Genomic DNA, 27,453 nt, shown 5'->3' with positions numbered 1-27,453 from the left:
TCTCGAGATAAGCTACAAGAGTGTGCAAAAATATATAGGGTATTCCATTTAAAAAAATTGAAGTGACCTTCACGTGACCTTCAAATGACTCTTCAGTGTCAAACCAATGATACCATCTTATGGCCCCCTCGAAACCATAAAACTTTTGTCTGAAACATTTTTCTCTAAAATGCTTTGTTTCCGAAATAATTGCGTGCGTTAATTAAAATGGCTCACCCTGTATGTCACCAGAACAATTTTGTTATTTTGGTATTATACCTATTCTTGAATCTTATTTCCAACGTTGTGGGAATAACAATAAAAATCATATAAAACTTCAAGTAGGCATCGATGGGCTTCTTATTTCTCGATCTTCCAAAAATCAATTATTTACTTCGTTCAATCGTACTACTTTCTGAAGTATTTTTAATTAGTTGTTTCTTCGGAATGTCTACATTTTTTCTCAGTAGGTTCTGAAGTGGTTTCGCCTTGAGTGCAAAATCTCTAGAGGTATTGCCTATTTTCTTTTCAAGTTCGTCCCGCGCTTTATCATCGCACACATAACCCGATGGCAAAAGGGAGAACAATTCAACCCGCTCGGCTTCGTCCTGACATGACGGACGGGAAACAAAGGTAAACTTTTGCTTTTTGAAAAATCACGACCTATAATAATAACCTCCGGACTATCCCGCAAAACAAATAAATCGATTTTAATTCTGACCTTGCGACCGACAGCCGCAGGTACGGGCGGGGGCCTGGCGGACGACTGCCCCCGGAGAAGCAAATTTCAATACCTTGTTGCTTGATTAGGCTAAAGCAACTGGCGACCGTAAGCGGAACACGTCGCAATCTGGCGTTCCGGTGAGTCTGACCCTTTATTTAGGCGATTACGGACTCAGTCCGGTCACAACCTTTCGTAACGGTTCTAATTTTATTTCGACTTCCGCTACATCGACTACATCTAACAGATCACCGCTAAGGTTATTTAACCTACGACTAGACCTGACTAATTTCATATTACCCGACTTTACAAATTTTTTATAAATATCATATCGCAAATAACGAGACTGGACTACCTGTATCAATAAGTGCGGATAACTTACATTTTTTCCCGGCAATCTCTACGACGGTTACCCTCGCATCATCTTGATCTATTGTACTTCCAGAGTCTCTAATCGTGGCTACCGTTTCTGCGGCTGGAGTCTCCGTTTCTTCCGCCACTGCTGCTATTGTTTGCTGGAACTGCACTGGTTGTGTGCCTTTCGCCTCCTTCTTCTTCACTTCGGGGCAATCGTACTGCCGATGTCCTTTGGCCTTACAGAAGAAACACGTTGTCTGTCTATGACACTCCTGATGAGTATGTCCTTTTTTTCCACAATTTCGACACGCATCGTCCTTTGATCCTGATCGTTTTGACGTAACTGGTTGATGTTTCTTTTCCAGATCCGACAGACCTTCAGTGATATGTCGCATTTGATCCAAGAAAGATTCCACTGTATCGGCTTTAACTGACAGCGCTGTGATTCGCACTGAACTGTGAGTAATTCCACCGATCAATAAGTTGATCATCTCAATTACAGGAAGATTCAATCTATACATTAATGCCAATTTATCTATAGCGTACTGATCAAAGATTTCCTTCGACAGGTTCCTGGCCTCTACCTTTTGCATGACCTTGTAAAAGGGTATCTTCCGGTCGAAGATTTTGATCAACCCATTACGGAGAGCGATCCACGTCTCACCTCTGTCCGACTATGATTGTTAATTGGAATTAACTTAAAATGTCCCGACTGACTTATAACTCCGAACCTCGAAAACGGAGCACGTGGCACCGACCATTCTGCCGATTCATTTTCGGCACGAACCACGACCGTTAGCGAACAAAGGATCTTGATCCCGCTTCTGAAAAAGTTGTAGAATGTCTCGAGCGGTTTTATGGTTTATCTCCTGTTGATTTGAGGATAATAAAGATAGGACACAGTCTTTTTATGCATACGAACGGGCCGGTCCAGTGTTTTACGTGCGTCGTTGTAGCATTGCCAGCCGTCGTTTGCACCCCGTGCCTTTCCAACACTGCCGTAGCTTTAATTTTGCTCTTATATTTTACATCTTTCGGTTTTAACATGCTCTTGTGATTGCTCAGCAACCTCGAAGGTGTGAGAATCGACTTGTTATTGAGACCGGTTGGGAGACCTCGAGGAAGTGATCGTATCCACTGGTTCCGCCGGTTTCGCCGTTGCTATTGCCGTTACTAGATACTAATAGCAGAAACATTATTGTTGTCTTTGACGACACCGTTCTGATCGACATTGTTGAGCCCGTTATATCTTAATCTCTCGGATCCATCGCCCTCGGGCCGATCGGGATCATCCGACAAGTCGCATATATCTAGATTGAACTCTTCAAAATTTTGCCGAATGTCAAAGTCTTGATCAAGTTTATTGTGGCGTTCCTTTGGACGATTTCTATCTTTCGTCTGCTCTTCAAGATCGCCGATTTTGAATTCCTCGAAATGCCGAACGATGTTTGTAACTCTGGCAGCATTTTTTGACTGATCTCGCTCTTTTTGTCTTACTTGAAAAGACGAGCGCACATGATTGAATCTATTCTTCCAAAATCCACCGCCTTCGCGACCTTTCATCTCCCTTGTCGAACTTCTGGTTTGGGAACTCTTTGCCTCTTCTAAGTTCAAATGCCTTGCCGTCTTTGACAATACCAATCCAAAAATGCCTCTTTTCGTAGGATCCACATCTCCTATAGAGTCTTGTTGCCTCTTTTCATCTATTAGGAATGACCGACTCGGGATCTTCTTTAGAATTAGAGTATTATTGCGAAACTGTGGCTTCGGTGGTAATGCCGATGGTGTTCTGGGCGGCGTCGGCGACGACATTGTTACTTCTGGCAATGATTCTATGTCTTCATAATCCAGGTTCCTGGCAATAGTCAATCTTCGTGCAGATATTTGTAGACAAGTCTTCTCCTCAATCCTTTCCATTTTTAATGGAGGATTAGTCGCTTGAGATTTCACCAAAGTCTTTCTCGTTTCTTCAACATCGATCTTAGGTTCGATGATGACTAGCGGAATCGCCTTAGAGTCGTCTTTAGAATCGTCATCCGACTCTTTTTGAACAATTCTCATGCCAAACTCATCTTCGGATGCGCTCGTCTCGTTTTCCATGAACTCTTCTTCTTTTGGAGAATCCTTACTATCTGCGGCGGATTCCTCAGAGTTTCTCCTTTCCATCTCCGAACCCATCGATTCGATATCGGACTTTAACTGGCTGGAAACTTACGATTCTGCCGCGATGCTTGAACTGACGCGGTATCGACAGCATCGAATTCTCCTCGTCCTCCATATCTTGCAGCAAGATTTGATTCACGCATTCCAGCACAGAATTGTGATTACTATTTGGTCGATAAGTGCTATGCCTGAACACGTCATCATTCAGCCGGTCCTCATCAGGATCGCTATATCAGTTTCCACTAGTGTCCTTCACCATCAGCTCAGGTGTCTCGATCTTTACCTCGCTGACATTATTGTTGTTGCTATGATCATTCTTTGTCCTTAACAATTCCGTCTGCTATAAATTCCTCTCGTTCGCTTCGTTGTAAGCGTTAACGTAAATCGGTTCCTCATTATTTTCTTCTTGATTATCCATCTTTGCGTTCTGATTCTCATCTTCTGAGACAAAGTTGCAATCCATCCCATAGTCTTTATTCTCTGTCCTCGCGATATTGACTACCTCAACTATCACATCGGAATTCTTGGACGACGTCTTGTGACCCTTCGCCCTGCGAAGGACGTCTTTCTCTTGGTCATACCACCTTCTTCTATCATTCTTCTCTTCGTTTTCGTCCGCGATCATGGTTGTTTCGTTTTCGCTGTCGGTCACTGTCGTCGGTGTACATCTACTAGAGCACTTGTTGAGATTCGAACCAGGCGACACGTCTGTGCTTTCGCCCTTGCCTTTGCTCTGTGCTAAGCAACGAAGGACTGCCTTCCGTCGTCGTGATGATGATTGATACATCCGTGTTATAAAAGCAGATATTACAAATATGAAGATGGATATCCAACGTATGTGTAGTATAAATTCGAAATTAAAAGAAAGTCAGGATCTAACTATATCGCTATCAAAAGGTACCATTGCTTCACAAGCTGTTGTTGCTTTACATTCGACTTTCCCATTAAAAAGAAAAGAGCAATTATTTAACATTATTTTGTGTCGTATTGTTTCATTGATTATAGAGTGCATTTTTTGATGCAATTGGAAATATTGATCCAAATGAAACAGTGAAAAGATCACTTACAAAGATATTTAGTAATAAACTAGCCACAGAATTTTCATGGCAAGGTCGTAAAGGAAAGCATCAATTGTGTAATTTATAAATAATGGATATAATGTATCGTAAGTAACAATATATTAGCTTACAATTCTCTCTCTCTCTCTCTCTCTCTCTCTCTCTCTCTCTCTCTCTCTCTATATATATATATATATATATATATATATATATATATATATATATATATATATATATATATATATACATACATATATATATATATATATATATATATATATATATATTATATATATATATATATATACAGGGTATCCCATTTTAAATAATACGCTCAAATATCTCCAAAACGGTGCGTTAAATAAAAAAATGTTTCAAACAAAAGATGTATGGCTTGAAGGGGACCTTCAGATGGTGGCAATGATTTGACCTTGGAGAGTCATTTTAAGGTCACGTGAAGGTGTTTTTTTTTTGGTATCGCTGTGGAAATCCTTTATATAACTCAAAAAGTACTTGAGGGAAAATATTTTATTATAGTGTTTTGGAAAGCCCTCGAAATAAGCTACAAGAATATGCAATAAAAAATAGGAGGTTCCATTTAAGAACCCCCTATTTTTTATTGCATATTCTTGTAGCTTATCTCGAGGGCTTTCCAAAACACTATAATAAAATATTTTCCCTCAAGTACTTTTTGAGTTATAAGGCTTGAAATCATTTCTTAATTTTACATAAACCGTAAAATATCTTGTAAAATATTCATTTTTCGATTATCTTACCTTAATACTTTTATGTACAAAATAATGAGAGGAATCAATTGGTGTAAAGAAAACACATAGTTGTTTCGAAGAAAAAATATGTAATTTGCAATTAACAATTACATATTTTTTCTTAAAAATAACTGTGTTTTTTTTACAACAATATTATTACACATTTTTTTCTAAATATTGTGAATAAATCGTCGATCTGTGCTTTTACACATGTTGAATAAATCAGCCTGGCTGATCGCTATATTAGTTACATTTCGATCACGCCTGATAGCATGTAGCCGATATAGAAATGTTCTGACCTATGTATGTAAGATGGTGGTTACGAATAAGAAACGATTTGATCAAAAACAAAAGAACAAATAAAGTTAAGATAAATAAAATGCATAGTGATTGTATAGAACTCTTTGCACATTTCAATAACAAATGTATAGAAGCCTCAATAAAGTGTGCGAAGAATTTCTTAAATTTTTATTAAAGAAAAAGTGACTATTATGAGGTATTTTAATATACGCGCATTTTTATATTTATATTTATACATATTTATATTTATTTCATTTATACTATAGTTTGTAGTTTTATATTGATCATAAATTATTATATATTTATATTGATCATGTCAATATATTGATCATTATATTGATCATGTCAATTTATATGGATTATACTTTAGCGTATTAGTTAAAAACCTTGGAATAGATGAATACAAATCTCTGATTATGATGATAGATTTTGTTTTACAAATATTGAATATTATAATCATCCCATCGATAGAAGAATTACAATATTTCGACAAAGTTATAACGAGTATTGTAGGAACGCATAAGAAAGTGTTCATGTGAGGACAACGATATTTTATAAATATGCAAGCTAAGACACTTGATAAGATAAATTATAGTATTATATAAAATATTCGAATTAAATGTTAAATAAATATATGTGACAAATATATTAGAATAATTTTGCTCAATGTATTATTACACAAAATTTGTTAAATAAATCTTTCTATCATATCCAATTAATGATAAAGAAAGTAGATACTTATGTAATGTATTTCTGATTAGTTATATATAAGATAGATATATAATGATATTCTGATTAATTATATTATAGTTATATATAAGATAGTTATATATAATTTTTGCATCCCAAGTAAGTGAAAAGAATCTATTTTCAAATTGTATCAGATCACAAAGAGATAATACGAAGCCCAATGAGTCTACAAAATTTAATATTAAGGTTGAGAATGATGTCTTAGTTAGCAATGTATGGAAATTTAATATAACATGTAATTTAATTATGTTTGTAGCAATATTTATATAATTTATATCAAATAAAATTATATCGATTTATAAGTTTTCTCTAGGCATATATATTAAAAATTTAAAAGATTTTAGAGTTGCAATGAAACATTTGGAGGAAATATACGGAATGATTTTATATTATTAGACATGGAACTGATTCTAATTGAAGAGACTTATAAGTTGATTGCAAAATTTAAGATTTAATTATTTAATTATTTAATTATAGATACAAGAAGATCAAAATATAGTGAAGGGATATAAATTTAGTAACCTGCTTAATATATGATATTAATTTGTTGTTTTTACTTAAATCTATTCAATATACGTACCTTAATTTTTTATATGATGAATTATATCTATCTTTTTGTAGACGAAACAAGTTCAAGTAATTATATACGAGATGCAAGAGCCATTAAAAAAAGAACTCATTGATGGAGTTGCAATTCTGGATTGAAAATGACGGTGGCTTAATTCACATGTATGAACTTGGCACCCAATTTTTAAAAAACACAAATTTAATACAAGCATTCAATTAAGCATTGTTTGTACTCGTTTGTACTGCTTTTGTTTATATCTCAAAGAAGTGAAAGTTACAAAAGATTGAAAAAATCATTAGTACCCATTTTTAGATACAGCAGTATTTTCAAAGTGCTATTTGATTAAGTATCGTATGTACCCGTTTGTATCGCTTTTTGTTTTGTTTGTATCTTCACGGGGATGGAAATACGGAATATTGAAAGTTCGCATAAGGGATACCTTTGCCATTTTTAAAGATATTCGAAAACTGAGAGCGGATACTGCTTCGCGATCGTTTGTATATTAATATTTGTACCCGTTTGTCACAGCAATACAATTGCGCAATTTCTTGTACATGGCTCTTCAATATCGATGAAAAGATAATCAGTTGGAGAATCAGTTGAATTATCAATATAAAGTTAAATTTAAAATAAGTATGCTATAATTACAAATATTTAATTTTGTAGAAATAAAATAAAGACTAAAATATTCAACTTTCATGTAATAAAATGAAGATATGTGCTGCTGTATGTATGTGTAAATATATATATATATATATATATATATATATATATATATATATATATATACAGGGTGACCCATTTTAACTTAGGCAGCCAAATAACTCGAAAAATAAGCAAGATAGAGAAAAATGTTTTAGACAAAAGTTGTATGGTTTCGAGGGGGCCATAAGATGGTATCATTGGTTTGACCTTGAAGAGTCATTTGAAGGTCACGTGAAGGTCACTTCAATTTTTTTAAATGGAATACCCTATATATTTTTGTACATTCTTGTAGCTTATTTCGAGAGCTTTCCAAAACACTATAATTAAGTACCTTTCCGTTAAGTACTTTTTGAGTTATGATGCTTGAAATAATTTCTTAATTTTACATAAACCGTAAAATATCTTGTAAAATATTCATTTTTCGATTATCTTACCTTAATACTTTTATGTACAAAATAATGAGAGGAATCAATTGGTGTAAAGAAAACACATAGTTGTTTTTAAGAAAAAATATGGAATTGTTAATTGCAAATTACATATTTTTTCTTCGAAACAACTATGTGTTTTCTTTACACCAATTGATTCCTCTCATTATTTTGTACATAAAACTATTAAGGTAAGGTAATCGAAAAATGAATATTTTACAAGATATTTTACGGTTTATGTAAAATTAAGAAATTATTTCAAGCCTCATAACTCAAAAAGTACTTAACGAAAATGTACTTAATTATAGTGTTTTGGAAAGCTCTCGAGATGAGCTACAAGAATGTACAAAAATATATAGGATGTTCCATTTAAAAAAATTGAAGTGACCTTCACGTGACCTTCAAATGACTCTTCAAGGTCAAACCAATGATACCATCTTATGGCCCCCTCGAAACCATACAACTTTTGTCTAAAACATTTTTCTCTATCTTGCTTATTTTTCGAGTTATTTGGCTGCCTAAGTTAAAATGGGTCACCCTGTATATACAGGGTGTCCCGAAACTAACACTTGATATTTTAAAGGCAGATTCTCTGGCCAATTTAAAAACGATTTTTCCTCAGCGAAAATGTCGAGGGAGATCATTATTTTTTGCATATTCCCAATTTTTGTCATCATGTATCTTTCTAACTAAGCCTTAAATTAAAATTCTATTAAAGTAAACTCTACCTAAAATTAACTAAAGAATGTGACTTTATTAATATTTTATTCCCATAAGCCTTAGTTTGCGAAAAATCCTTTATTTTCAATCGTTTATAACTCGAAAACTATTAGTGCCGCGACATTTTCGCTGAGGAAAAATCGTTTTTAAATTGGCCAGAGAATCTGCTTTTAAAATATCAAGCGTTAGTTTCGGGACATCCTGTATATATATTTTCTTTTAATGTTTATATATATATATATATATATATATATATATATATATATTTAATAATTAGAGATTTGGCTCAAGTAATCAAAAAATTAAAAAGAAAATGGCATAAGAGCCAACGCACGGTAGTTGGAGCGCAGAGAAACAACAACACTTCTTTCTTTTTTCAGTATTAGTTTATTAAAAAACACATTATAATAACAAAAAACGAATCGTTTTGTATATATATATATATATACATATATACATATATATATATATATATATATATATATATATATACATATACATATATATATATATATATATATATATATATATATATATATATATATAGCATATTCAATTTTCAATAAAAGAGTTTATTTTTTAGAGAGCATCTAGAAAACGAACTTTTCTATTGGATGTTAGATGTGCAATCAAGCATTTGCGACTAATGAACGTCTTTACATTACTTGCTTGATATGGATATCAAACAATTAGTATAAATTAATCCATTACCATATATGACTTAAAGTAATTCTTATTAAACACTCACCATTTTGAATTGCATGCTGACGTGCATAATTTAATAGTGCTGTTGCAAAAGCCATATCTGAATGTAAATGATAACATTAAAGAAAATAACAAAAAGAAGAGATAAATACAAACGATATGAAAATGATTAAAAGGAAGAAAAAGGAGAAAAAAGAGCATTCAAATAAAAAAATGTTCTATAACATTGTAAAGCCATGAAAAAAGAGTACAGCATGCAAAAAATGTAGCTTTGATATAGATTCAAGCTAGGACAGAGCAAAGATTATAACATACACTTATCGTGATAAAATGTTGTTATATTACAGTCCCAAGTAACTTCCAAAGAAAATGAAAAATTATTTTTAAATTAGACATACAAGTGTAACTGAATGAAATAATTATTAAGACCCAAATAAACCGAAATTTCAAATAAAACTTAAATATCATTCACCTTTTCCTTTCTTATATGAAGAATAAAGATATGAGTAAAAATCCGATTACTTATTAGTTTTGTACCTAATCCGTATCCGTACAATGCACACATCTGTCTATGAAATAAAATGAGATCGGGCGGACACAAAACGGATAATCAGATTTTTACAATAATTATAGTAAAAATATTAAATAATCATAACCTTTCAACTTACCGTTATCTGCTTTAACAGCATCAGTCGGACTCACTTTCAATGTATATTCTTCTTGTGATTCCGCATCAAGTAAATGTATCTCTACAAAATCCATTTCATGTTTGTAGCTCATATTTGGTAGCAATGTTCTCAATAATCACGAAATAAAAAAAAAATACACAAGTAGCAAACGGTTATTGAGAATAATAAAAAATAATAAAAAATAATAGATAATAAGAGAAAATAATAGATAATAGAGAATAATAGATAATAGAGAATAATAAAGAATAATAGATAATAGGGAATAATAAAGAATAATAAAAAATAATAGATAATATAAAAAATTTCAATTCATCTTTATTTTATTTGATCAAATTTTTTTCTTTTTTTTCACAATAATAAATTAAATAACACAATTTTTTTCTTTTTTTCCACAATAATAAATTTAAATTACTTTCCTTATTATAAAATAAATTAATAACTCATTAATTTTTTATAATAAAACAAAAATTATATGTAATAAAAATTATATGTAATATATGTAATATAATAAAACAAAAATTATATGTAATAAAAATTATATGTAATATATGTAATATAATAAAACAAAAATTATATGTAATAAGTAATACTGTGCGAGTAATTATATGTAATATGTAATACTGTGCGAGTTACGACCAAAACTGAGGAAGCAGTGGAGTACAAATCTTGCTCGTCTAAATGCAACGCGCCGTTCTTGCCCCCGGTGAGATGCAGATCCGGCGTCGGATGGCGTGTCCGTATCTACTTCTTCGCCTGCTATTTATATAAATAATATAATATAAATATAAATAATATAAATATATATATATATATATATATATATATATATATATATACAGGGTAATTCTGAACAAACGTTTGTCTTTAAAATATCAAATTCTTGAATGAATTCTAAAACGATTTTTCCTCTTGCAAAATTTTGCCCGGAACTTAGTTTTTAAACTATAAAGGAAAATAGTTAACTACTTACGGAACGAGTACAAGAGATAGGCAGGGACGGCGCGATATAGGCGATTACGTGAAGCATTCGCCGCGATCAGCTGATTGCTATTCGCGATGACTGTAACAATCAGTGTGTGTGTGAGAATGTGTATGCACACACACACACACACACACTGATTGTTACAGTCATCACGTAGTTAACTATTTTCCTTTAAAAACTAATCTCCGGGCAAAATTTTGCAAGAGGAAAAATCGTTTTAGAATTCATTCAGGAATTTGATATTTTAAAGACAAACGTTTGTTCAGAATCACCCTATATATATATATATATATATATATATATATATATATATAATTAAAAAAAAATTAAAATAATAATACCATTTTTTTTTTCTTTTTCTTTGTGACGCTTAGACTGACAATGCCGTTTCAAATTATATTCGTATGGGGTCTCGTAACAACATATCTCGCAAGCATATGTCTAAATAAATAAATTTATAATTAATAATAACAGTCATTATGAATATTCTTCAAAAATATTTGGAATATCCTATAAGACATTTTTATATATTTATAGCATGTTTACAGTATATTTGAATGGCACTACTTTAAATGTTTTTTGAATGTGAATAGAATAATCTATCGAATATTGTATATATCATATTTTATGTATTGTTAGCAAAAGGCGCGAGAATAGACCGAGAAGTGAGCGCGGCGCGAAAGAAAGAGAACGACAAGTCCCGATATATATATGTGTCTATGTACAGTCCTTTATTCTAATTCACAAATACAATTTTTAATATATTTACAGTTTCTTGACTAACGACGAAGAAAGATCGAAAAATTCAAGCTGAATTTTGAATCCGCAAGCAACGGAGAAAATCGATTTATTCCGCGAGCGACGGAAAGAACGTTTTTAATATTCGAGAGCTAAATGATCGCGTCGGAGACTTTTCGACAAAAGGCTCAGTGCTCCGTGATCGCGTCGATTTATACTCAAGCCCTTCTCGAAAGATCCCGATTTTTCGTGAACTCGACGGTTACCGAGACAATGTTTAAATTGAGCGATCTAACGGGTTATTTGTTGTTGTTGGATCTTTCGAGAAGGGCGAGCGCTGTTTTCGGATATTCGCTGACAAAGCGATATCTCGCTATCGGCTGCCAGGGGCGCCGAACGAACGGCCGGGCCCTCGACTCTCCTTTTTAGTCGAGGGCCATTGCGAGAGTTTTAATTAATTTTTTGATGTTTTTGAACATTCCGCCCGCCTCGCCGAAGGCGTTTGGCGAAATTAGGCTATTTGCGGCAGTGGATGCGCTGCACGCAATGGGAGAATTTATTTTACAGTAGGAAAAAATTTCAGAATAATATTCTATATCTAATTAAAAAATTCAGATCCGTTACTCGCGAGATCGGATCTATTACGGTTGAGGTCCGTAATCCTCGCTGCTGTTGACGGGTAGCACTACGAGTTTCACTACCGGTCGTACGAACTCGGAGGCTGCGGTGCGCACGGTGACGACGCGAACTTGGCCGTCCTCTCCGGGGTGGACTTTCGTGATTCGCGCGAGTGGCCATTTCGTTGGTGGTGTGAGTTCGTTCCGGAGAAGACATAGCCGACCGACCTGGAAGCCCGCCTCTTCGCGTAACCACTTAGGACGGTGAGTTATGGAGTGGAGGTACTCCTTCGACCAGCGCTCCCAAAAGTGATCCCGCATTTTTTGCAGGAGCTGCCAGCGGGATAAACGAGTCGCCGGTTGATGCAGCAAGGACGGCTCGGGTACGGCAGTCAGGGCGGCTCCCACCAGGAAGTGTCCGGGTGTCAACGCGGCGAGATCCTCAGGGTCGTCCGAGAGCGCCTGCAGTGGCCGCGAATTCAGGCACGCCTCGATTTGAGCGAGGAGGGTGCTCATCTCCTCGTATGTTAGAGTGGCGTCGCCAAGCACCCGTCGGAGATGATGTTTCAACGACTTGACGGCGGCCTCCCAGATACCACCGAAGTGCGGCGCGGAGGGAGGGTTGAACTTCCACTCGATTTTCTCGGAGGCGAGTCTGTCGATGACCCAGAGACTTTCGGGGGTGCCAGCGGTGAAGAGAGCCCTCAACTTCGAATCGGCTCCCACGAAGGTGGTTCCGCAGTCACTACGGAGACTGCGACAAATGCCGCGGCGAGAGACGAATCGTCTGAGGGCCGCAAGGAAGGCCTCGGCCGTATAGTCCGAGACCACTTCGAGGTGTACTGCCCTGGAAGCAAGGCAGACGAAGACCGCTACGAAGGCCTTGTAAGAGCGATGTCCACGCCCCTTGGTGGTGCGAAGTTGAATCGGCCCGGCGTAGTCGACCCCGGTGTGAAGGAAGGGCCTCGCAGGTACCACGCGTTCTCGTGGAAGGTTGCCCATCAACTGCTGTGGGGTTGCCGCCCGCCATCGCACACAAATGAGGCATCGCGAGATAGCTCTTTTAACGATGGCTCGACCTCGTGGAATCCAGTATCGCTGGCGGATCAGAGACAATGTGAGCTGCGCTCCGCCGTGCAACGCTCGTCGATGACAGTCGTCCACGATTAGCCGGGTGAGGTGCGAATCCTTTGGCAGGAGGACGGGATGACGCTCGTCGTAGGCCAAGATGGAGTGCTTAAGCCGGCCGCCAACCCGCAAGAGGCCCTTAGGATCTAAAAAGGGACTAAAACGGACGAGTGAGTTTGATTTGCTGAGCGTAAGATCCTGACTTATTAATTTTAATTCGGCCTTGAATTTTTCAGATTGCACTCGCCGGATCCAGGAAACTCGAGCCTCCTCTATCTCGTCAGCAGACAGAGTCGTTCCGGGGGAGCGCCGGCGAGTGACCGCTGCACAACCTGCCTTCACGTTCAGCCACCGTCGGCACCAGGCTGTTACGCGCAGGAGTCTCTGCAGGGAGGAGAAACGCAGCAACTCGGCGGCCTCGCTCGTTGATGCCTCTGTTGCTTCGACGTGGACTCGGGTGCGCTTCTCAGGCAGGTCCTCCTCGATGTTATGGCTGATGGTAGTCGGCCACGCAGCGGTTTCTAACCTTAGCCAAGGTGGACCCTGCCACCACAGTGGGTGACTCAGCAGCGCACTGGGAGAGAGACCGCGGGAAGCGCAGTCGGCTGGGTTGTCCTGGCCAGAGACGTGATGCCACGTAGCCTCCGGGGTTGTCCTCTGGATCTCGGAGACGCGGTTCGCGACATAGGTTTGCCACCTGGTCGGGTGACCTCGAATCCAGCCCAGCGTGACGGTGGAGTCCGTCCACAGGTGAAGCGGTGCGGCTACGTCGAGGATCGCCATGGCGTGTTTGGCTAGGCGGCAGAGAAGGACGGCAGCGCATAACTCTAAGCGAGGTAAGGAAATCTGTTTGAGCGGCGTGACCTTCGTTTTGGCGGTGATCAAACTGACGGCCCATGAATCGTTTAATTTTGTCCTCAAGTACACGACGGCGGAATACGCGCGTTCAGAGGCGTCGGAGAAGCCATGGACCTCCAGGTGCGTGCAAGAAGGGTCCAGATTGATCCAGCGAGGTACTCGGATTTGCTCGAGTACCGGGATTTCCGCATGGAAGTCGACCCAGTTTGATGCGGAGACGTCGTCGAGCGGGGCATCCCACTCGAGTCCTTGAAGCCAAGTAGATTGGAAAGCGATCTTGGCACGGACCACGACCGGCGCCAGCCAGCCGAGGGGATCGAATAGTTGCGCCACCAAAGACAGCACGGATCTCTTAGTGACGGACTGCAAGGCAATGTGCCGGGTAGCGAAAGAGAAGTCGTCCGTAGCGGGATGCCACTGCAGTCCCAAGGTGGAGTGAGCCTCGTGTGGTCGCCAGTCACGGAGTTCGCGCTGCAACCGATGCTCCATCGGGATGGCGGAGAGGAGAGCCGAGTCGTTGGTCGACCACTTCCGGAGAGGAAAGCCGCCCGCCATGCAGATGTCGGACAGCTGTTTGCACATCTCCTTGGTCTCCGCGAACGTTGATGCTCCAGTCAGAATGTCGTCCATGTAGACGTCCCGTCGGAGTGCGGCCGTCCCCAGTGGATACCGCTCACTCTCGTCCTCGGCTAACTGCTTCAGGGTGCGCATCGCCAGAAACGGCGCACACGCGAGACCGTAAGTCACCGTGCTCAGCTGATACTCCGCTGGACTGTCTTGCTCGGAATAACGCCACAGAATTCTTTGCAGGTCCCTATCGTCCGGATGTACCAGGATCTGCCGGAACATCTTTTCTACGTCGGTGGCGAGGACGTATCGGTGTTGTCGCCAGCGGAGTAGCACGTCGGCGAGAGGAGGCAGCAAATTCGGACCCACCATAAGATGATCGTTTAGAGTTCTGCCCGAAGTAGCTGGCGTGGAGCCGTTGAAGACCACGCGCAGCTTCGTGGTGACGCTGGTCTTCCGCAGAACGCCGTGGTGAGGTAGGTAATTCACCGACTCATTTGATTTGGCGGCAGGAGCTATGGGTGACATGTGGCGCAAGTCCTCGTACTGCCGCATGAAGTCTGAATAGAGCGCGTGAAATGGAGGATCCCGAGTGAAGCGCCTCTCCATGCTGAAGAGAACTCGCAGAGCCGAAGAGCGCGTTGCTGAAAAGTCTGGCAGAGGAGAAACGACCGGCAGACGCACGACGTATCGGCCGTCGGCGGTTCGCGTATGAGTCCGGCGAAAGAAGTTCTCGCACTCCTGATCCACAGGCGAGAGAGCTACAGCGGCGTCAGAGAGCTCCTCCTGCTGCCAGAACTTCTGTACGAGAGCGCTTAGACTTTCCTCGGCCAGGCAGTGGTGTGCTAGCGTGCGACGCGGAGTGGCTGTTGCGCCGACGGCCCCAGATAAGATCCAGCCTAATGCCGTTTTTTGTGCCACAGGTTCCTGTGATTTGCCTCGCCGAAGTCCCTCCTGGAGGATGGTGGCGTAGACATCAGCTCCCAAAAGGATGTCCACGGGGTCCGCAGCTGAGAAGTCCGGATCGGCGAGCTCCAGTCCCTTGATGTGCGTCCACGCTTGACGGTCGGCCTTGATCCCGCCTTCATAAAGGGTGAGCCGGGGAAAGACCAAGGCGGTCACGTTTATTAAAGGCCCGTCGCATAGAGAGCGGATCTGGAGAGCGACCTGACCGCGCGCGAGGCCCGTCTGCTTGCCGCCGACTCCATACACCGCGACCGAGGTAGGAGATCGCACCAGACGAAGACGCTGGGCTAAAGCTTCGGAAACTAGTGAAGACTCCGAGCCCTGATCGACTAGGGCGCGCGCAGTGTGGACGCGGCCGAACCGGTCCATTACGCGAACGCGCGCGGTAGCAAGGAGCACCGACACCGTCGGCTCGGCCTTGCGTTGCGCTAAGTGCGACGTCTTAGCGACTTCGACCGACGGACACGCCTCGTGGAGAGTCGAGTGATGACGCGCGCGACACAACGAACACGTCTTCTGAGAAGCACACTCGCTTACCTTGTGCTTCCCGAGGCAGTTAAGACACAGATCGTTCGCCTCGACGTGACGCTTCCTCTCTTCCGCCGTCTTGTTCTGGTAGAGATCACAGAACATTATGTAGTGGTCCTGACTACACAAGGAGCAGCGACCTCGTTTGCTGTCCTGCTTTCGCGCGTGTAGAGTGCGGGTTTTCTGCGTTGTACTCGAACTCGACTTGGAAGAAGCGGCCTCGACCTTGACTGGCTGCAACGATTCCAAGGTGTGCAACCGACGATCCAAGAAGAGCTGCAGTTTATCATACGAAGGTGGATCGTTTGAGTCACTAATAAAATTCTCCCACTCGCGACGAGATCGAGGATCGAGAAGGTCGACAACCAGGTGCACAAAAAGGTCTTCGCCCTTCGTGATAGGGCGCCCAATGCTCTCCAGTGAGCCCACGGTGCTCTTTACGCTGTGGTAGAGTTTGCGCAGATCAATCACCGACTCGCTCTTCAGTTTTTGAAGTGACGTGAACTGGGAGATGTAACTGCGCACCAGGAGACGCTTGTTCTCATAGTAGGCAATGAGAGCATCCCACGCGCGCTCGAAGTTCTCACTTGTTGTAGGCAGGCTTCTGACCAATAATTCTGCCTCTCCCTTAAGGCACGCCTTCAGATAATGGAGCTTCTCAACTGGTGTTGTGAGGGTGTCCCTTCCGATTAGGGACTGAAAAAGGTCGCGGAAAGCTGGCCAATCCTCGTACTTCCCGGAGAAATGAGGCAGCTGGATCCGTGGAAGCGTAGTGCGAGGAGCCTGAGAGGACGGCTCTAGCGTCTTCGTAGCAGCTTCCTCGGTCTTGAGGCTACGCAGAAGGTCCAACAGCAAACCTTTATTACCGAGGTAGGCCTCCTCAGCCAGAGCAGGTATGTCGAGTTTTAAATACTCCGAATCTGCGATTTGGTCTAGGTGGTTTAGAAGCTCATCGTTGTGAGTGTCAAATTTGGTCCAGTACCTCTCCAAGGACTGCAGGCGCGCCTCCACGGCGCCCACAGTGATTCTGGCAGCGCCCAGCTTCATCAGGTTCTCGTGAGTGCGAGCGATTTTGCCGTAGAGATCCGTTGCGGCGGTAATTATTAACTCTGCCTTACGACTCATGATGGCTTGAATTTCAGGTGACTGATCTCCGAAGCACAGAGGAAGCACACCACTTTTCACTCACACGGCGTCGTATAAAAACCGGTCACGAAGATCCGGCTCGAAGGACCAGCAAATGTTAGCAAAAGGCGCGAGAATAGACCGAGAAGTGAGCGCGGCGCGAAAGAAAGAGAACGACAAGTCCCGATATATATATGTGTCTATGTACAGTCCTTTATTCTAATTCACAAATACAATTTTTAATATATTTACAGTTTCTTGACTAACGACGAAGAAAGATCGAAAAATTCAAGCTGAATTTTGAATCCGCAAGCAACGGAGAAAATCGATTTATTCCGCGAGCGACGGAAAGAACGTTTTTAATATTCGAGAGCTAAATGATCGCGTCGGAGACTTTTCGACAAAAGGCTCAGTGCTCCGTGATCGCGTCGATTTATACTCAAGCCCTTCTCGAAAGATCCCGATTTTTCGTGAACTCGACGGTTACCGAGACAATGTTTAAATTGAGCGATCTAACGGGTTATTTGTTGTTGTTGGATCTTTCGAGAAGGGCGAGCGCTGTTTTCGGATATTCGCTGACAAAGCGATATCTCGCTATCGGCTGCCAGGGGCGCCGAACGAACGGCCGGGCCCTCGACTCTCCTTTTTAGTCGAGGGCCATTGCGAGAGTTTTAATTAATTTTTTGATGTTTTTGAACATGTATATTTATAGAATATTTATATTTATAGAATATTTTAATAAAATTAGAGGAGGAATTAAATTAGAGGAGGAACATTTATAGAATAGAATGTTCTACAAATATGCGTAGTATATCATACAGAATATTCTATAAATCAATCGTATCAACGTATCTGCATTGCCTATATTATAGAGGTGAGGTTGCTGATTAATTTTTTTCTTCGTTTTATTTGGCGGTCTCTTATAGTTTTTGATATATTTAATGAAAAAGATTTAGTGTGGTTAAAACGTAATGTCCACGCATGTACTTTTTAAGATGAAGGGAAAGCCAAAATGTTAAATGAGCAAACTTCGCTGGAGGGGCTCTATTACTGAAAAATATAACCTAACCCAAACTTTCTGACTTTTAAACTTTATACTTTTACTAAATAACAGAAACACTCAGAATATATTGTAAACAACAAATACTTGATACATGTAGTTTGTATAATAAATGTAGATGGTATCAGAAAATTATGTTTTATCACACACACACACACACACACACACACACACACACACACACACACACACACACACGCATACACAAAACCTTTTTCATTAAATATCTCAAAAACTATAAGAGACCGCCAAATAAAACAAAGAGAAAAATTAATCAGTAACCTGACTTCTACAACATATATAAAGGTCAAATTCATAGGCGAGGTGTCCGTTAATGTAAATAATTACCAAATTTTTATTTTTTAATTTTTAAAAATATTCCCACCACTAAACATTTTTTTTTTCAATTTTGAAATTTCTTTATCACTAAATGGAAAGTTATTTTTTTACGAATCCAACCATATATGATTAAGTTATGTTTCGAAAAATCATTTTCTAGAATTAATGATATAAACCTCTCTGTAAATATATTATTCGTGCCTGTTCATACGTTCGATTTTTTGCGCAACACATCCTGTTTTTCTGTAATAGAAGATAATCAAGATACTTTTGAGGACATTTTATGTAATTATCGGAAGTTTTTATTGTGCTGGACACTAATAACTCTAAACACAACAGTTGAATATATACAGGGTGTTTCATTTTAATCCGACCAGTCGAATATCTCGAAAACCAAGCCCGGGAGAGAAAAATATTTCAGACAAAAGTTGTTTGGTTTCGAGGGGGCCATAAGATGGTGACAATGATTTGACCTTGAACAGTCATTTGAAGGTCACATAAAGGTCACCTTAAATTTCTTAAATGGAATACCCTATATATTTTTGCACATTCTTATAGCTGACATCGAGAGCTTTCCAAAACACTATAATTAAGTACCTTTTCGTTAAGTACTTTTTGAGTTATAAGGCTTGAAATAATTTCTTAATTTTACATAAACCGTAAAATATCTTGTAAAATATTCATTTTTTGATTATCTTACCTTAATACTTTTACATACAAAATAATGAGAGGAATCAATTGGTGTAAAGAGAACACATAGTTGTTTTGAAGAAAAAATATGTAATTTGCAATTAACAATTCCATATTTTTTCTTAAAAATAACTATGTTTTCTTTACACCAATTGATTCCTCTCATTATTTTGCATATAAAAGTATTAAGGTAAGATAATCGAAAAATGAATATTTTACTAGATATTTTACGGTTTATGTAAAATTAAGAAATGATTTCAAGCCTTATAACTCAAAAAGTACTTGAGGGAAAAATATTTTATTATAGTGTTTTGGAAAGCCCTCGAGATAAGCTACAAGAATATGCAATAAAAAAATAGGAGGTTCCATTTAAAAAATTGACCTTCACGTGATCTTGAAGCACCTTAAAATATGCCGGCTACACGCAAAAGTTTTCGCGCAAACAGCTCGGACCGTAATGTGTTAATCGGCGCGTATACTCCTATAAATACTTATTGTTGTTTTAAATATATTTATTAATATTATTAATTTCTCTTATGATTTTACTTTTATGTCTTCGTAAAATCATAATTATGACACATTTTTATTTTTTTAGAGTATTAAAGAAATTTTTTGGTACTTCTTATAACTTTTATAGAAGAAACACATAAAACATAGATGTTGTTTATACATTACGTAAAATTTTCGTCATTTCTATTGAGCATGCTTCTCACGAAGAACGAAATTTTAAAGAACATACAAAACACAATTTATACTTGTTATATAAAGAATAAAAGAAATGTTTATTTAAGTGCCATTATTAAAATGCAATATAAATACAATAAGCATGCAATAAAATTTACCATTCATTAAGCATAATTATTAATTATATTTTTTACATATATGTATTTTTTACATTATTTTTATATATATTTTTTACGGTGTGTGTCCGTGCTACGTCCACTTTCTGGTATTGCCGATAAAGTTTATATTGGGTGAGTGTCCGTGCTACACCCATAATTTTCGTATTGAGAAACACGGCATTGACTTAATTCCACATATGCACGCTTTCCTCTTTATATACTATTATGAAAATATTAACACTTGCACACACGCTTATAAAACACATCTCTCCCAGTAAAAAAATTATATATTTTTATTATTATTATTATATACATTTTATACAATATAATTATTATTAAATATAATTATAATAAATCCCCATAGATAAAATAAAATGACAAATGTGTATATATTGATACACATATGTGTATATATAGTATATATATATATATATATATATATATATATATATATATATATATATCGTTTCACACATTCTCTGTCGTATCATTTTATTTCAACTATGCCAATTTAATTATACTTAATAACAATTATATACATATACATTCTATATACAGTCTATATATTGAAAAGAGAGGATCTAAAGTAGATGGAAACGTTGCGTGTCTAATTGTTTATTGCTACTTTTATTTTTTAATCCATCGCGATCTTTATATATATTTTCATATATTAAATTATTACATTAAATTTCTACTGACATCCACATTAATCTTATCAAAAAGCCAAATCCTCTTCTCCGAGTCTCTTCCAGATCTTATTCTTCCTATTCCCCATACGTACCCTAGCAAAGCCGTCCCTTTCCTTTATATGTGCCTCTTGATTCCCCTATTACTCCTTACTGTGTAATCCAGATACTTAAATTCTCTCATCTATTTTAATTCTTTCGAAGTCGAATTTTTTTAATGGAACATAATACTTTTAACTGCAAATTTTGATTACATATGAACATAAACAAAGTAATTTTATTTACATAAATGAAAAACAGTTTTCGTTCACGCTAAGTATTCAAATGGAATACCATTATGTAAAATTTCAAGATCAATAAACGCGTTTTGGAAAAAATTGTTGGGGATAAGTTTCTTATTTTTTCATTAAGGAATCCGAATCTGCAATAAAAATACCATGTTCCATTTAAAAAGTTTACATGTCTGAATAAGCCGTTTTCCGATCGGCACCGGAAATTGAAAATATTACCATACAAGAGCGTTCCGATCCGATTTAGTCATTAAGATTTTAGCGATAAAATTTTTTTGATAAAATCTATTTCCCTTTTTTTTTTAAAGGCCTATACGGGTGGTTAGGAACACTCCGTATATACACACACATATACATGCATACATATATATATATATATATATATATATATATATATTTAAAATAATATATGTATACATATATGTATGTGTGTGTATATGTATATATGTGTTAAAAGATTTTTATTGCTAATTGTATGATATTGATTAATTAATATTAATTTTTGAGAATTAATGTATTTTCATATAATTGATTTTAGAGAGAGAGATATATCTTACTATAAAAGGAAATATAATACAAAGAGACAAAAGAAATCTTTCTGCTATTTAAATTTCAAAACACAAAGAAAAGCTACTGTAAAATATATTATATTAAATATCAAAAATCTATTATATGTTTTTGATGTTTTGGATAATAAATTCTTTTATTTTAATAAAAAAGAATCATATACATTTAAATATTTTTGCATTTCAAAATCGTGAATCTTATGATTTATTATTTTATTGTGGATAATCTAAATGGAAACATTTTTTCACTATCATTATGGTAGACTTCACAAAATTATATTATTATTAACATTATAAATTAATGTAATTATTATCTTCTTTTCTTTGTATTTTTCTTTTATTAAACATACCACTGAATAATAATAATTCAAATCCCATGTTTTTTCCAGTCTCTAATTTTTTTCCATCTCTAATCTGTTTCTTCGTTCCATCTTCTTCTTTCTAATACATAATCAATGACAATATTTTTCTCCACTTCCTTACATAATCCTTACATATATGTAAGGAAATGCAACGCAAAGCCTGCGAGAGCTCAGACGGTTTTAGTAAAAATCTTGTGTTCGCGTAGTAAATTAATAGTGAAAATGAAGTGTACTCTGCAGGAATATACGGATATGATTGTGGCATAGGGGCTAGCGGAAGAAAATACTTATCGCGCGGCCGTAATTTACGTGGAATGATTTTCCGGGCGTGCACGAAAGCCAAGTGAACGTACAGTTTTACGAGTTGTGCAATAATTATGTGAAACTGGGTATCGTACATAATATCGGGATAACCGGTCCAGCAGTGCGTCTTCGTGTACGAGATGAAGAAAGGATTCTTGAAGCATTTTATGAAAATCCTGGAACTAGCGTGCGTCATGTGGCACACGAATTTGGTTTTTCGCGATACGCAGTACATCACGCTTTACGTGTAATGGATTACGTGCGTATCATTACCAACGTGTGTAACATATTTTATCGAGGGATTTTCAACCACGGATCAATTTTTGTGAAGGTACTGTCATCATCAATTTTTTACATTTACGATACATTCAGCGTACAGTAACGGCATGTTGAACAATTTTCACAAATATTTAAATTGAGAGTGGAATAGGCCTATGGGGGAAACCACTATAAAAAAAGCGCACCATGCTATCTACCGCAAGGTGGTGTGGAAATGATAGCGCATCATTTTCTCGCCACTAAAAGGACGGGTCATTTATCGGCGCGGTATTGCGATATATCGCACGCCACCATCATGTCTCGGAGAGCGATCCGCCCATCGCTTCGCCGCGCGCCTAGTATAAGATTACAGTGGGACGACTCTCGTCGCCGCGCGCTTCTACTCACGCAGATTGGCCGATATTCTTTATTTAATTTTTCGTTAATTATTGCGAATATCACAAAACAGTACAAGTCCTTCCTTCTTAATTTGAGCCAATCTACCTCCTTACTTCGTATGGGCTAAAATTTCACTGACACCCTGTATACTAAAAATTATTACATATACGCAAAATATTACATATTTTTCATTTATTATTGATGCATAGTATATAACTTTCTTTAATAATTAATCATCTTATTTGTATAATATAAAAAGCAATTTACATAGTGATTTATATATATATTTAAAGAGTATCTCTTTTGTTAATTATGTTATATGTTTAAAATATAATAAATATAAATATTGCATAATCAACCTTGTCTAATTAAAAGGAAGCAATGTTTAATAATTAAATAAACGTTTTAATAATTTAAAGATTTAATAGTTTAATATAAATTTTAATTATACTAGAATGCTATAAGCGCGCGCTGGGCGCGCGCCATTTATGTACAGCGTGTCTCATAAAGATTTTGCCAACACTAGATAAACGCGCACTTCGCCAATCCTCTTTTTTTAATATTTCATTTATTATTATGAAAATTGCAAAATAGTAAAGAATTTTTTTCTGCAGTTTGCTGCGCTCTATCCGCTCACGAGCGCTAGCGCAATCTTTATCAAACGCTCCGTATAACACGCGTGTTAACACATTAATCATGTGTTTTCATCATACTTATGTAATTATATGAGATATGCATATACATCTTTTATGCATATACATTGTATTTGACGTTGCGTAATAATAGCCATGCTGAGGTGCGGCCGCATAATGTCCAAACATAGGGGCTGGTTGCGTTATGATTTGAGGCGAAAACGACGGGTGATAAAACGACGGATTTTGTGGTTGGTGCCTTTGAGGTGGACCAGAGAACTGATGAATCGGTATTTGATTATTCATAGGATACACCGATTGTTGATGAGGTCCCGTATGAATTCCGTGGACTTGACTCTGACTTATATACATAGCAGCACCAGCAGCCTGCACCGGTAGACCATGATGCGGATATAACGCGGGCGGTTGCCCTCCGCCTCCACCTACCCCAGTCATTCCGACTACTGGTGTTCCGCTGGTACTCTGGCCACCTCTATGATTAATACCACGCGGTTCTTGCGGCCTTGGACCCGTTTGATAATAGCCCTGAGACGTCCTATTCTGCGCCGGCACGTAAACCTGTTGTAAAGACGCCGGTTGCGTCTGCAAGTGGGCCTGCTTTCCCATTTCCTGAGGTGACGGTGTATGGACAGGCGGTGTCGTGGTAGGCGCCGGACCTTGCGGCGGTTGCGACTGCACTCCCGGTGTTGGTGCTTGCGAAGGTGCTTGCCCTCCGGCAGGGCCTCCCGACGGTATACCTGCTGCGGATTGTCCTATCGTCTGTATACCGCCCAGCGGCGGCGGCCATCTACCCGTGGGTACTCCTACATTACTCGCTGCACTTCCACCCTTGACTCCAACTTGACTAAAATATCTTCTCTAAATAATCATTTAAAATAATTCTACTACATTAACTCTCATAATTATTTAACTCTTTTTTTTTGAGATATTTTAAAATCTTAAATTTTTATTTAATTAACTCTGATACCAAAGATACAATAATTTAAATTTACTTATCCTAATTTGTATAATAAAATACATCTACTTATATTAAATTATTCACTTACATTACTTTTTTTATAATACTAATAATTATTTTACTTTAATTACTTTAACTATTTATTTTTTTTTATAATTTTAATTAAATTTAAAAATTTATATATTTATATACAAAATATTATTCAATATGAATTATTTATTAATTAACTTTTTAATAATTAAAATTTTAATATAAATTAAATTAATCTATTCTATGTAAATGAATTATTTTTTATTAAACTAAAATTTTAAATTCCTCTAAATACACTTTCCAGTACATTTACTTTGTTACGACTTTTCTCATATATTGAAAATGACGGGCAATTTGTACATACTTAAATTATTTATTCAATTTATAAATTTATATATTTCTTACATACTTTTTATTTGTTTATATAAATATTTTTAAAAGAATTTTGTGTGTATATACATAATTAAACACAGTTTAAAACCAACGAAATTAAAATGTAATATATATATATAAACATTTTACATCTGTATTTTGCATTATATTAATTATTTTAATTTTGTCTTTTAGATAATTATTCATTTTCATCAAAATTTATAATATGTACTTCTAATTTATACTATCTAGCTAATAAGCTACAACCAGTTTTTCTACTTAAATTATTGTTTTAAATTAACCTAAAATATGATTTTATATATATTTGATTTTATATATTCTAATACTATAAAATATATGTATATACAAAGTATACCTCACAATATATATATATATTTGTTGCTGATTTTCAAAATTAATATTGATTTTCGACTTTACAATTAATTTTAATTTCATATGTCTTCGTAATGTTCACACACATACGAAGATAAAATAAAATCATAAATATTCATATTTCAGATTTCACATAATTCAGAATTGGAAAACTATTATAGCTTTGACATTTGCACATTAAAATTTCTGAATGGTTTATCTTTAAAATATTATAAAAATATTGTATAATAATTATATTTTGATTAATTTGAAATATTTTTTATTCCAATTTAATTATAAACATTATTTATTATAATATAGAAGGTTTCTCAAAATAGTTACATCATCTGTTAATGTCACATTCTTGAGAAGATTATTTGGAAACAATTTTTCAACGAAAATATCAAGAGTCATCATATTTTAGAAGATTTCAATTTTTACCATATCTTTACATCATTTTCTTTGTGATTAAATTTTAAGTTAAAATTCTATTAGAATAAACTAATAGATGTAATTTTGTTAATCTTTTAACTTTACAAAATTTAGTTTGCGAAAAATCCTTTTTTAATCGTTTTATATTTCTTGACATTTTTGATTTCTTAATATTTTTTAAATTTTTATTAGGAAAATATCGTGTAAATGATTCCAAGAATCTATCATTAATAGATGATAATCCTGGAAAATCCTATATGCAATACATATACATATACAAATATATTATACAAACAATTGCATGAAACTTACCGACATATCGACAGTCTATCTATATGGTACATACATACAAAGATAAACCCAGCAAAAGCTATATATGAGAAAAAAATAATAATCTAAAATTTTATTTGTTGTTTACAGGATATTGTCGTATGAAGTATGAGAGAGAGAGAGAGAGAGAGAGAGAGAGAGAGAGAGATATCAAGAATTATTTTAATTTCGAATTATTAATTTCGAATTTAACAAATCGACTGAATTTATTCTAGAATATATGTATTATAATATCTAGTAAAAGAAATAGATTATGTGTCTTGGTATCCTGTGCTTAAAACTATACATATCGAATGTTTTTCCTTTTGAAGAAAAGAAATTGATAACATCAAGGTAGATGTAATAATTAAAATGTCAATTTAAACATTACGTACATAATATCTGCATATAATATATACGTTAAAGACTTTGTGTCAATTTGAGTTCCAAAGAAAAGTATAGCTGCAAAAATTCAATTATACTTTCTAATATTATTTTTTGCTTGGATTAAAGATAAAATTTATCTATGAATAATTAAAGAAACTTGCTGCCATTTAAATTCGTGAATATTTCATGAAAATTGAAGCACAACTTTAAATTATAATAACTTATAATAAATATAATCTTTATAAAAGCTTTGTATAAAATTGTTTAAATAGGCGTACTATATGGAATGATTTAATATTGAATGTTTGAGCAACATGAAACATAAATGAAGATAAAAGAAACAAATTTATTTATGAGGTTTTAAATTAAAGAGGTAAAAACAAGAGCAAACAAAAAACAATTACGTCACTTCTTCAAGAAGAAATTTCTTGACACACACACACATACACGCACACACACACATATACACACAATAGAAAATTAAAATATCCTAAAACTAAAATTGTACTTACTATTCCGGCCTTCATATTCATTGATACCATAAAATTTTATATATGTTGAACAGCAATATATACCAAGTCTTCTAGCTACGCTCTGATATATAATAGTATGTAAAAACTTTGCACGGTATAAAAACGGCATAAATTTTATTTATTTATTTATTATTAGTTCATATAAGACATAAAAAGCATAACTATGCTTATGCAACATATAACAAAGTATAATTAT

At 36.4% G+C, this 27,453-nt stretch overlaps 2 protein-coding genes and 1 pseudogene across 2 annotated transcripts in view; 1 reads left to right on the top strand and 2 right to left on the bottom strand.

Annotated features, from left to right (window-relative positions):
• The first annotated feature begins 393 nt into the window (after positions 1–393).
• Positions 394–4,431, top strand: LOC145975450 (uncharacterized). Its single transcript, XM_083105938.1, has 5 exons — positions 394–612; positions 715–840; positions 1,146–1,336; positions 1,423–1,515; positions 1,627–4,431. Exons 1-4 carry the CDS (start codon positions 548–550, stop codon positions 1,440–1,442), a joined length of 402 nt encoding a protein of 133 aa, XP_082962064.1. The 5' UTR covers positions 394–547; the 3' UTR covers positions 1,443–1,515; positions 1,627–4,431.
• Positions 1,913–9,998, bottom strand: LOC145977643 (uncharacterized; annotated as a pseudogene).
• Positions 9,999–11,278: 1,280 nt separating this feature from the next.
• LOC145977641 (uncharacterized) overlaps positions 11,279–27,453 on the bottom strand; it is a 78,850-nt gene continuing 62,675 nt past the window's right edge. The window contains exon 4 of the mRNA XM_083109719.1: positions 11,279–11,330. Coding sequence (XP_082965845.1) covers positions 11,279–11,330 — 52 coding nt within the window. The remainder of the gene's footprint in view (positions 11,331–27,453) is intronic.

Source organism: Camponotus vicinus, unplaced genomic scaffold, assembly GCF_025532165.1.
Source record: "Camponotus vicinus isolate PSW18456_S1 unplaced genomic scaffold, iyCamVici1.0 SCAF_1, whole genome shotgun sequence".
Lineage (NCBI taxonomy): Eukaryota > Metazoa > Arthropoda > Insecta > Hymenoptera > Formicidae > Camponotus > Camponotus vicinus.
This window is presented reverse-complemented; position numbering and strand designations above follow the sequence as displayed.